Below are 13,113 nucleotides of genomic sequence, written 5' to 3'. Positions count from 1 at the left end.
TCTAAGTTGGTTCATATGTGTTCATCGGAAATGGTTGTTTACATTTATGATAGATTTAATAATTTGCTTGCATCAACTTTTATAAGTTGGTTGATATCTGTTGATCGGAAATTAATGCTTGTGTGCATATGTGATGGATTTAATAATTTACTTGCATAAGAATTCAAATCTAATTAAGTCTTAACCATCATCACATGCTATTGAACCACTCGAGTATTGGGAGTAGTTTCATATGTTGTTCAATGTAAAAAATGAAATGGTAGAAAACCGTTACTTTAATTGAGTGAAAATGTTAATTATTCAAAATACCTTTTCAATTTCGTTATATTTTGTTATTTTGTATGTATCTTGTCCTTTTGTAACGATGACATTATATCTTTGCACGAGCAATTATTCACATGTTTTAGTGTACCCTGATATAAAGTCGCTCATTTTTTGGAACATAATGTAACAACATTAGTATATTATTCTTGAAACCATGACATCGTAATAGACTATCCTTATATTATTACAACCGCGATAACGATTTGCTTCATTGCTTCACTAATTACAGAATCAACGGAAATCTCCTCATTATAAAGATTATTTATTATTCAAGCGATAGATTAAATAGAGTATAAATACATGCCTCATGTATAATGTATTCATTTTATACACACCAGAAGTAGACAGGTACACAATCCACTATCGGTGATGTTTCAGGCAAGTTAGCTTACCTACATTTGTTTCAATCATTATAGTCTCTAAACATATAATCAGATGTCTTTTAAAGGGGGTTATGGCTTCATACGCCATGTATAAACGATCGGCAAACTGTAGTTTGCACAAATAAAAAGTTAGAAGAGGGTTTGTGAAATGTAATAGTAAGATAAATACAACCCTAAAATACAGTTTTTCTAATAGAAAATCTAATTATACTTCTAAACTATTAGACTTGTTAACCACAACAAATACATCATCTAACACCATGATATTACTAAATCGCATTAAAACATAAATTTTTAAGTATGTTTTCGCCCAACCTATAGCGGTGGGGACAACCTTGTTGGTCCTTTCATATTTTAAAACTAGAAACCTCATTATCACCTTCCCACGCTCTTTAACATTTTACAATTTCCAATCTTTTTCCCCTTTTGGTGTTGAAACCTCTTCAACGACAAACTCAACTCAACTTGAACTAACCCTTTTCAAACTCATCATCACTTATTATTAATATTTCATTCCAATCATCAAATTCATAACCATGGGTCATAAACATTTACATGAGTTACTAAAAGAAGATCAAGAACCATTCCACCTCAAAACCTTCATCTCCGACCGCCGTTCCCACCTCAAACCACCCACCGGAAAAACATCTCTAAACCTTAAAAAACAAAAACATATTATCAAAAATGTCTGTTTTACATTTCAAGACTCACCGGAGTTTAAAAACTCACCGGTTCTTGATTTTCCATGCAACAATGCTACCGGTTTCCATATTCCGGCAAGAACCGCCGCCTTGCTACTTCACGCCGCCACAAGGGTTCAGAAACCCAAAACCGGGTCGAAGCAAACCGGGTTCGGGTTGCTCGGGTCTTTTCTCCGGCGGTTGAAGGATCGGAGTGTTAGAACAAAAAGAAGTGAAACTGGACCGGTTAATGTAACACTATCTTCCACAAGAAGCCGGAAAAATAACGTTGACGGTGGTTGTGATGACGGTAGCAGGATTAGTAGTGGCGAGTGGTCGGAGAAGTCATCGGAGATGGATACCTCATGTAGTTCAAGATCAGTTCATGAATTTGAAGAAATTGAGTGTTTTTGCTCGAATCCGTCAAGTCCGTTTCGGTTTTCGCTTCAAAGAAGTCCTTCACAGACACGACGGCGACATGTTTCGTCCCCGTTGGTGGCATCTCCGTGCCACCGAACTAAACAGGTTTTGTTTTCAATTCTAAATAATTTACCTGATCTCGTTAGTTAAAAATGTTTTTTTTAATATATTTTTAAGTTTTCTGATAGTGGTTAGGGTTGTTTACATGTTTTACAATTATTTACTATATTTTCATTATTCCGGTGATTTTTCTTTTAGTACTTGAACTTAGAACCTTTGAATTCTTAAAAAAACTATTGTGTATTTACCACTCAGTCACAGACGACCATTGTTTATAATATTTAAGATTCTACTCTAAAAACAATGTGAAAACTTTAATGATTTGATTTACTTATTTATTTATCTTTATTAAATAGAGGTACTATTATAAATATAAATAAGAATTTAATAGACCACAAATGGACAAACCATAATTGTCTTTGTACATTTTGTATCTTTGTTACTAATTAAATAGTAAAATACCAAACAATCCAATAACCACTAAACCACACATGTACAATACTACTAGTCTACTAGTATAGATGATTGGGTGATGTCAACAGAACAAGCTAGAAGAGAAGTCGTCAAAAGTCAACTTTTCATCATTCCGACAAGTATAACCTTATGATCAAATCATTGAGGAAAACATATTTTGTAGCTTTAGTACCATTTTTGAAATTTTTGTACCTTTGGGTCGAGAGTGACATTTTAGTACATGTGGTTTGTTCAATTATGCAACTTTAGTATCATTTTTGAAATTTTTGCAAATGACTACTTCACGTTTCTAAAACTTGCCATTTTAGTACATTTTTCTAACGCCGTCTATTTTTGTCTGTTAAATCGAGGGTAAACTGGTAATTCCATTTTAAATTTCTATTTTCTTTTTTCCTTTAATCAAAATACCCCATAAATTAAAACATCAAACTCCCACTCTCGACCCATAGATCTGCAATTCATAATTTCATGTTCCCCCAATCCAAATCCTCAACTCAAGTTTTAATTTTGATTACAAAACTCCAATTCAACCACTCACCCTTTTTTATCCTTCAACCTTCCATTTCTCAAATCGTTCAACCAGGTCAATACTCAATCGACATTCGACAGCGGATCTCCGGCCATCACCATCGTCGTCGGCCGTGTCTTCATTTTGAAGATCTAGCTTCCAATTACTTAACAACCCAACAAACCGTTTTCGTTGATGAATATTCCTAACTTTACCGAACGACGAGAATCATCTCCAAACCTCGTCGTATAGCTTCTAAATAACCAAACCGGGGGTCAGATTTTGTATTGAAGACGAAGATGGTGTAGCCTGTCGCTCCGCCTCTATCTCAAATCAGATCTGCATCGGGGCAGAGATTGTGGTGGTCCCAATATGTCGGTGGTGCTGTGACAGATGACTGACGGAGTGGTGGTAGATGGTTGGGAAGAAGGCGGAATCTGACGGCGACGGCGGCGATTGCCGGAGCATAGGGGTTTTCCACAATTGTCGATATTTAGGATGTATTTGGGTACATCGGAATCTGACAGCGACGACAGCGATTCCGTAGAAGAGGGGTTTTTAGATCATTGACTGACTGCCTACAATCATTTTGGTGAGCTGACATTACAATGAGGGAGTTGAGCGAAGAGAGAAAGAGGAGACGGTGGTTGTATAATTATGATACATATTTGATTGTCCTGGGTTTTGAACTTTGATTTATTGTTAGTATTTTAATTTCAATTTGTGTTGTTTTGTTTTTTAATTTTAAGTTATTCTGGCTTAAAGAAAAGATAAAACAAATAAATAAATAAAATTACCAATTTACCCCTGACTTAACGGACAAAATAGACGGGGTTAAGAAAAAGTACTAAAATGGCAAGTTTTGGAAACGTGAAGCAGCCATTTGCAACAAATTCGAAAATAGTACTAAAGTTGCGTAATTGAACAAACCACATGTACTAAAATAACACTTAGCTATATTTTAATATTTGTGTTTTAAGACAAACAACTATATCTTTGTCCTGTGATGGAACCGGCTTGATGTATTACAGGTTTAAAAGCTAATAGTACTGGTTAATAATTAGAAATTAAATGGTACCGGTTTGATGCGTTACAATAAAAGATTTATGACAAAAAATATACTGTTAAAGCTGATGAGCCAAAAAGTAAATATGTAAAACTAAAATTAAAGGTCAAAAAATATATATGTAAAACTTCTGAGACAAAAGTCTAATAAAACAAATTTGTAAATACAGTTGAGTGGCTAAAAATATATATGCTAAAGTTTAGTGAAAGAAGCCTAAGGAATACAACTTGTCACGCCTTTTAAATATATCTAATATTAACATTTTCTTATCGAAATTTGCTAATTTATAGGACAAGGAAAATTATGAAGTTGAGTGTCCTCAAGAAAATATTCGACAGAAGGATGGAGAGAAAGAACAATGTAGCCCCGTTTCGGTACTTGACCCTTTATTTGATGATGGTGATGAGGAAGAACGTGAAGGTAGGGCCATGGAAGAAGGTTACGATATCGAGTGCAGTTATGCTAATGTACAAAGTAAGTGATGAGTTTTAATTATTGAACATGAATAAATACACTTTTTCTCATAAATGATATCACACATATGATTTATACACCGTTAATCTAGATATGTGTGTCACTAATGTACGTATTAAAAATAAAGTACAACATGACACTTCATGTCTTAAGTATTTTTTTTGTTCAATTAAAACAAATTGACGTTTATTATGTCACATCTATATTCTATAGTTAAGCAGTCGTTTTCAACTCTGATCATAGGTGTTTTCTATTTATGTTTTGTGCTTGTTTGTCTTGCATTGCTTGTTTGTCTCTAGATTTGTTGTTAATTTTGTGACTTGTACATCTTGAATTAAAATTTGTATACTGCATGCTTGTTAATAAAAGAAAAAAAAAAGACATCTATCAAATTTATTTGACTATAATTTTTTTTGAAACGACATTTGGCTATAATTGAGTTCCGTTCTTTAACTTTGTATATATGCCTTATTTTGTCCAATCTAATAATACTAAAAAGAGACAATGCATCATAGCTCTTAATTTACACATCTCTTCATTGATGTGATGTGGGCCAATTTAGTATAGAGCACCATTTAGTATATATAAGGAAAAATTTAATTAAAGTCCTAATCAAGGCTATTATTGATTTGTAACCTATTTGTGGGACAGTGGAATTTAAATACTAAAATAAAATATTAAAATTTCATTTATTTAATTAAAAATCGTATTAAATTACGGTTATACATGAGATACATATCTTTTTTCTTTTTTCTTTTATCAATGTTATTTATGTGGTTTCTAAAATGATTTGTGTGCAATCTGTAGGAGCAAAACATCAACTGTTACTAAAGCTTCAACGGTTCGAGAGGCTTGCAGAGTTAGATCCGATTAAACTCGAAAAGCACATGTTAGAACAACGTTACAATGAAGATGAAGATGTGAATGAAGAAGAGGTGACTAGTGAAACACTTTTTAGGGAGATATTGAACTATCTAGGTGTCAGGAAACTCCCTTGGTACATGAGAAAACTTGTATTTGACCTCATTGCAGAAGAAAACAAGAATGAAGAACAACATGAGATTGTGCAAAGGGTATGCAAGCGTTTGCATTCATGGAAAATGGTTGAACTGGATACAATTGACATGATGGCAGAAGCGGACTTTAGAGGTGAAGGGTGGAAGAGATGCGATGAAGACACAATTCGAGATATGGCGATGGATATAGAGCTTGCCATTTTTACGCTCCTGGCTGAAGAATTGGCTCAATGATCAACAAGCCTATCAATAAATTGTTTCCCTTTTAAATTGCATAATTAACTTATAGGTAAGAAATGGTGATATTATATTCTTATCTATAAGTCAATTATATGTCACAAATGAGAAACAAAAGATCTTAATGAGTAAGTGTGTTTTTGCTTGGCCTTTTTTTAATCATTATTATTACTATTATCGGTTACCGGCTTCTCACTGTCGTGTCGTTGGCGGGCGTGGGGTCGGGTTTTATCCGGGGAACCCTCAATAGGTGGTCCGCTATGTGCTCCATCCGTCCGGATTAGTGGCCGGCTCGGGCTACCTTTAGCCAATGGAGGCCGTGTACGGAGTACCCGACGTTACTTAGTTAGTCGTTAAAAAAAAAACTATTATATGTTTTTTTCTTTAGAAAGTAAAATAAAATAGTAGTATTAGTAGTAGCACTATTAATATTTCCAGATTTGGCGGTAACAATAATGAGACATATACTAGTACTATTATTGTATGTTACAATTATTACTTGCCAAATAAGAAATATTACGGTCTGTTATCAAACTTCTATCTTTATAATGAGCTTTTATTTAGAAAAAGTTGATCATATATATATATATATATATATATATATATATATATATATATATATCTATCTATCTTAAATCTTAAATAAATGAAACCTCAAAAATCTTGTGTGTTATGATGTGGTCGCTCTACCCTTTTATGAAAGTCATCAAATTGCTTGATTTTTAAATGTATGCTTCTCATGTATTTAACCTGAATTTATGGGTATAAGTCTTATCAAACCCAGATAGTCCTTAAACGAGTTATAACATCTCATTAAATTAAAAATTAATCTCACCAAATATTTGATATGAAAATCCTATAAAATAGGGATATATACTAAAAAATAATATATATATATATAAATATATATCTAAAAGATATGATTTATAAATAAGAAACAATTTTATATTAAAAAAAAGAAGCGGGCCATGGGTTTACCAAACCCATATAACTTTTAAACCGTGTTATAACATCTAATTAACATTTCCCTCTTTCCTCTGCCTACGAGAACTTGCTCACACCCACCTTATCACTGGTGTGGATTGAAATAGGGAGAAGACTGAGCGAAGGTCATGGTGGATTGAAAGTTTTTCTCTATCTTCACAATTGCAAAACCTTACCTTTCAATCAACGATTCCATGATGCGATTTCATTGCTTTAGCAACACATTAATTGTGCACTGATTTTAAATCCTTTTTTTTGCGTGTGTCTTTTTCTTATTATGCTAATTTCAAATCGAATTCAATAAGTAAGTTGCATCATTGCCCATAATCTATATGTATACCTAAAATTGATTGGCTTTTTAGTTTATTAATAAACAGATTATGGTAGTGATCATACTATTGTTGTAACAAAAATAATTATCAAATGTAAAATAAAGTTGGATACCTTTTGGTTTTACCTAATTATAGAGACTTCATTCCCGTCTCATAAAACATGTATTGTCTCACAAAAATGTATCTTTACTCATTTTTGACGAACTTCGCCGAAGATAAAAACACACGTTTGACCCTACAATTATTAAATGTAACATCCTACTTTTGATAATAATAATAAATAAAATAAATTTCGTTTACTTCAGGACGTGTTTATATTTAGTTAAGTTAAATAAAATAATAAGGTGTGGGCTTGGACAAGGAAATATGGAATAAGGGATGGTGATGGGTCTTAGGTCGATGGGCTTAAGGGTATATAAACCCCTTAAACCTCCCAAAAATCCTAAAACCCTCATTCTTATCTTCTAGCCTCCATAACACACTCAAAAACACACACAAACACTCCCTAATATCACAGCCGAGATCCAAGATCCAAACCAAGCTTAGATCCTATTAGATCATTGATTATCAAGCAAGAAACAAGTCCATAGCCATACGAGAAGCTAACTCGTAGCTTAAAATACACCAAGAGGTACATTTTATGTATGAAGGTTTAGTGTTTAAGAGAGGTTTGCCCTGAGACTTGGTACTAAGGCAAATCGGGTATTTTTATATCATAAAAATGTAAACTTTATGTTAAAAGTGAACTTAATGGACTCGTTAGTATGTACGGTTCATGTAGTAGCCCTAGATCTAGCTTAGACGGGTTAAAATCAATAAAGGTTTAAACTTTATTGCTAAGTATTCTGGATCTTGGTCAAGGATAGAAATGAAAGCGTTTAAAAGATGATATAAAAGAGAAATATGAGCACAAATGTTATTATGTGTAGTAATTTTGATATTAGTACGCTACAGTGGACGTATTCTAATGGAGAGTATTCGAATGGAAAACATTCGAATAGAAAGAAAGAAAGGAAAGTCAGAAGGAAAAAGGTTCAGATACCATCTGATTTGAATGGAGGGTCCATTCTTATAGAATGTTTGATTCGAATAGAAAGCCCATTCGAATAGAAAGTCCATTCGAATAGAATCTGTCATTCGAATAGAAAGTGCATTTGAATAGAATCAACCATTCGAATAGAAAGTCCATTCAAATAGAATCTGCCATTCGAATAGAAAGTCCATTCGAATTAAAAGTCCATTCGAATAGAATCTGCCATTCGAGTAGAAAGTCCATTCGAATAGAATCTACCATTCGAATAGAAAGTCCATTCGAATAGAATATGCCACTCGAATCATAAAGCCAGTTCTAATAGGATCTTTCATTAGAATAGAGGGTCCATTCGAATAGAAAATCCATTCGATTAGAACTAATAATTCGATTAGATTAGTTCAGAGAATTTTCTGATGAACTTCACAGCTTGACCCCAGCCAAGGGCTCTACCCCTTGGACCCCGCTAGGGGCTGCCTCCCCTGGAACCCCGCTTCTAGGGACGCTGCCCCCGGACCCCCATTCATTGAGGGTTATATTGAACTAGAAATACGATATGGGTAGTAATAGTTAATTGATACATGTAATTGTTATACGGTTAGCTGCGCCCAGTTAAAAAGATGAGTTACCATTAACTCGGAAAGGAACCGAGCTCATGTGAGTTTCTAGCCTCACTTCCTTGCTATGTTTTCAGGGCTGTGTGCATACTCGATGTGATTAGTTAATACACTTACCTTAAGTGGTAAGTGTATGCTATGTATATGTTTATGAATGATGTATGTATGATATATGAATGTCTATGAATGATGTATGTATGATATATAAATGATGTATAAAAGATTAAGAGTATGTATGAAAGTATATAAATATAAACGAAAATGAAGGTATGTATGAATTAATGGTAAGAGTGTGGAATACCCTAATAATATCTGTGGAAGAGGGTGGCAGACCCTAATAATATCTGTAAAGGAGGGTGGTAGACCCTAATGATATATGTGAGGTTATAGGGCGAAAGACTATTTAAGGGTGACAGACCCTAATAATATCTATGAGGTAATAGGGTGAAAGGCTCTTTAAAACGTATAAGTATGTATGTAAAGTAAGATAATTTATGAAAGAAAGAAAGAATGAAAGTAATAATGAAGGTATATACTTATGTATGTACGTAAGAAAGAATGAACAGGTTAAGTAAGTAATATGTATCTTCGGATTCGTATAAGTAAGTATGTGAATGTGTTGTATGTTGCCTGTTTTAACTAGAACTCACTCAGCGTAGCTGACTTTTAGTATGCACGCAGGTGAATAGATTGAAGCAGTTGGTTTAGACACATGGCATGATTTGAAGGGACTGGCATCCAGCGAAGATTTGCCATGATGTTTTAATAAACTACTTTATGTTATGTGTTAAAGACAAGTTTGAATGTTTTGTAACGAATGATTGAAGTTCTATTTATTCCGTGAAAGTTTTAATTAACTCCGATATTTAAAACTGTGTTTATAAGTAAATCCAACGCCAAAGTAGGGCACCGGGAACGGGGCCTTACATTAAAAGATGAATGTAAAAAAATGTTTTAAACTACATATTACCAACCACTACATGAAAATTGACCTTCGGCCACACGAAAAAAGTGTGGCCGTAGGCCTTTAGCCACACACATTTGGTTCAGGACATATGTGGCCAAAGGTTGCGACACCGTGGGTATGATATGGCCACTCAAAGTTTTTAGTGGCCTTATGCGGTTATAAGTGTGGCTAAAGGGTACAAGCATTAGTTGCTAGCCATCAAGAAGCCTCTCCAATAAGTGTGGCTAAATGGTAGAAAATGGCCACATGTCAATTAACTATGAGTGACCATTGCATCTATATAGCCACATGAATTTATTTTTCAGCCACATGAATTTTATATTAATGTGGCCAATCGGGTTGTGTTAAGCTTACATTGTGACCTATACCGTGTGAATATAGCAAAGAAATGGCCACTTAAATTTAATAATAGCGTGGCTAATTATATGATATAGACACTAGATATTACATTAAAAGTGGCTAAATATGTTTACTTGCCACTCAGAAACTCCTTTGTAGATTATAGTGTGGCCATTGTCTTACCGTTTGTCACACATAATGCTTTTCCTAATTTAAAGTGTGGCTATTGTCAAACTTTTCGTCACACATAGTGAGGTACTATGTGGCTAATAATATCATATAGACACTGGAAGTTGTTGTCAATGTGGCTAAAAATGTGAACTTGCTAGTCAAAAACTCTTTTGTAGTTTGTGGTGTGGCCATTGTCTTACCGTTTGTCACACATAATGCTTTTCCTAATTTAAAGTGTGGCTATTGTCAAAATTTTCGTCACACATGAGGTACTATGTGGCTAATAATATCATATAGACACTGGAGGTTGTTATCAATGTGGCTAAAAATGTGAACTTGCTAGTCAAAAATTCTTTTGTAGTTTGTGGTGTGGCCATTGTCTTACCGTTTGTCACACATAATACTTTTCCTAATTTAAAGTGTGGCTATTGTCAAACTTTTCGTCACACATAGTGAGGTACTGTGTGGCTAAAAATATCATATAGACACTTGAAGGTGTTGTCAATGTGGCTAAAAATGTGAACTTTCTAGTCAAAAACTCTTTTGTAGTTTGTGGTGTGGCCATTGTCTTACTGTTTGTCACACATAATGCTTTTCCTAATTTAAAGTGTGGCTATTGTCAAACTTTTCGTCACACATAGTGAGGTACTATGTGGCTGATAATATCATATAGACACTGGAGGTTGTTGTCAATGTGGCTTAAAATGTGAAGTTGCCACTCAAACACTCTTTTGTAGTTTGTGGTGTGGCCATTGTCTTACCGTTTGTCACACATAATGCTTTTCGTAATTTAAAGTGTGGCTATTACCAAACTTTTTGCCACACATAGTGAGGCACTGTGTGGCTAATAATATCATATAGACACTGGAGGTTGTTGTCAATGTGGCTAAAAATGTGAAGTTGCCACTCAAACTCTCTTTTGTAGTTTGTGGTGTGGCCATTGTCTTTACCGTTTGTCACACATAATTCTTTTATAATATAAAGTGTGGCTATTATAATACTTTTCGTCACACAAAAATGTTTATGTTGTTGCTAATGCTCATTTATAGACTCTAATTTTTGTAATTTCAGGTGTGACTATTGTCTTACTTTTGGCCACACCTATTTTATGTGTTATATATGGCCAAATTGTGTGTAATTAGGCAATACATAATTATTTTTATTTTTTGTGCAGTAATATAAAACAGCTATAAGCAAGCATGACAAAACAAAATTAGAAACAAATTATATTAGCAATAATATTCACTTAAGCAAATGTATATGCAAAATATCTTTCAAAATACAAAAATAACGACTACCTATATACTAGCTAAGGCGTCGGTTTTCTTGGCACTGCTCCTTGTCTTCTGTTTGGTCACTCAGTTTATCGTTGTGTACTTTGCCTTTGCCTTCTTGCCAACTATGTCTGGTTCTTTTGAGGATGGGAGTGGTGGTAGCTGGAACAACAGAATATGAAAAACAAATATGTATAATTAATGTCGTATTTTGTAATTGAATAGAACAAAATAGTATGCATTCATACATACCGAACGTTTGTTTAACTATTCGTGAACCTTTCGGCATGAAGTTCGTTTATGTTCGTTTATCTTTGTTTAATTACGTTAGTTTAGATTATAAACAAACGAACATAAACGAACACAAGTGTTCATTTTTTAAACTAAATGAAAAAGAACATAGATATTTGTTCGGTTAAGTTAAAAGGGAACAAACCTCCTGGTCACATAATATTAGGTGTTCTGGCCAAGCAACAAAAGTACCAATTGCGTTGCCAACAGTCGTAATTTCACCTACCTCACATGGAATAATTGCTTGTTCCTTTATGGCTCCATCAATACTAACTTTATAGCAACCCTCCGGGATTGCTTTTCCATGCAACTGTTGTGGAACCGGTGACCAATAAACTTTACCATTTGCCACCTTGTTACGCTTGTCATGCACACACAAACGACACTCATACACCTATAAACCAGCACGTCAAATTAAGATGGCTTAGTTGAAGTCAATATATAAGTACATACCATGTTGGTGGGAAATTAACAATGTTTCGCGCAGTACATGCCTTTATTTCAGCAGCTGGGGAAGCTTCATCCGTAGATACATCAACTTTACTTTTACGGCTTCTCCGTTTTTCCTAAAAACCATTCAATGAATCAATCAACAATTAAAGGAAAATCTGAAATTGCCAAATACTTACTGATGGTTTTTTTGAGCCGTTACTATCTGGAGTGTGGTATAGTTGTGTTGATGCTTGGTTAACATTGTTCTCTACAGGCTTCATTGGTAATATAACAGATATTGGAATTGTTAGACTTATTAGGTTATAAAATATAAAAACTAAAACTGCCAAATACTTACTGATGTCTCGCTATGGGGATCGACTACCGTTTGGTCAACACTTTTTTCCACAGACTTGGCCTGCAATTCGGTAAATAGAAAATGAGCACACTCATATTGGAAACGAATTATAAAAAGTAATGAAATTGTCAAATACTTACTGATGTCGCGATATGGGGAGCGGGCACCGTTTGGTCAACACTTTTTTCCACAGACTTGGCCTGCAATTCGGTAATAGAAAATGAGCACACTTACATTGGAAACGAAATATAAAAAGTACTGAAATTGTCAAATACTTACTGATGTCGCGATATGGGGAGCGGGTACCGTTTTGACAACTATTTTATCCGCAGAGTTGGGCTACAATTAACTTATGCAAAATCAGCACACTCACATGGAAAGTTAATTATTAAAACAAATCAATCAAACTGTCAAATGGTTACCTGAGAAGCGGATTCTTGTTGCACAGCCTCACCTGAGGTTAAGATGTTTCCCACAGAACTGGCCTACAAATCAATTTATTAGGTTATGGGAAATGAATAATCACATGGAAAGTTGTAAAAAACAAAGAAACTGTCAGATACTTACTGGTGCCGGCATTTTATTTTGCGCCATAACGCTAGTACTTTGGTTAGAACCAACTTGGTTGGGAACAAGATATACCTACGAATTGTGACAAAAATAGTGCCAATTATGT

The 13,113-nt window shown here is 34.2% G+C and overlaps 1 protein-coding gene across 1 annotated transcript; it reads left to right on the top strand.

Annotated features, from left to right (window-relative positions):
- Positions 1–1,035: 1,035 nt before the first annotated feature.
- Positions 1,036–5,672, top strand: LOC143533803 (uncharacterized). Its single transcript, XM_077028464.1, has 3 exons — positions 1,036–1,912; positions 4,206–4,389; positions 5,197–5,672. Exons 1-3 carry the CDS (start codon positions 1,244–1,246, stop codon positions 5,637–5,639), a joined length of 1,296 nt encoding a protein of 431 aa, XP_076884579.1. The 5' UTR covers positions 1,036–1,243; the 3' UTR covers positions 5,640–5,672.
- Positions 5,673–13,113: the final 7,441 nt, after the last annotated feature.

This window comes from Bidens hawaiensis, unplaced genomic scaffold (assembly GCF_021521415.1).
Source record: "Bidens hawaiensis isolate Kalapana, Puna unplaced genomic scaffold, B.hawaiensis_p1.1 tig00009917_1, whole genome shotgun sequence".
NCBI classification, from domain to species: Eukaryota; Viridiplantae; Streptophyta; class Magnoliopsida; order Asterales; family Asteraceae; genus Bidens; species Bidens hawaiensis.
The sequence above is the reverse complement of the archived record's forward strand: the minus strand, read 5'-3'. Positions and strand labels throughout refer to the sequence as shown.

Bases quoted from the DNA above. Each gene is read 5' to 3' on its own strand.
- LOC143533803 (XM_077028464.1), top strand. From the start codon at position 1,244: ATGGGTCATAAACATTTACATGAGTTACTAAAAGAAGATCAAGAACCA. The intron at 1,913-4,205 runs GTTTTGTTTTCA...GCTAATTTATAG, and splicing joins CGTGCCACCGAACTAAACAG to GACAAGGAAAATTATGAAGT. The intron at 4,390-5,196 runs GTAAGTGATGAG...TGCAATCTGTAG, and splicing joins CAGTTATGCTAATGTACAAA to GAGCAAAACATCAACTGTTA.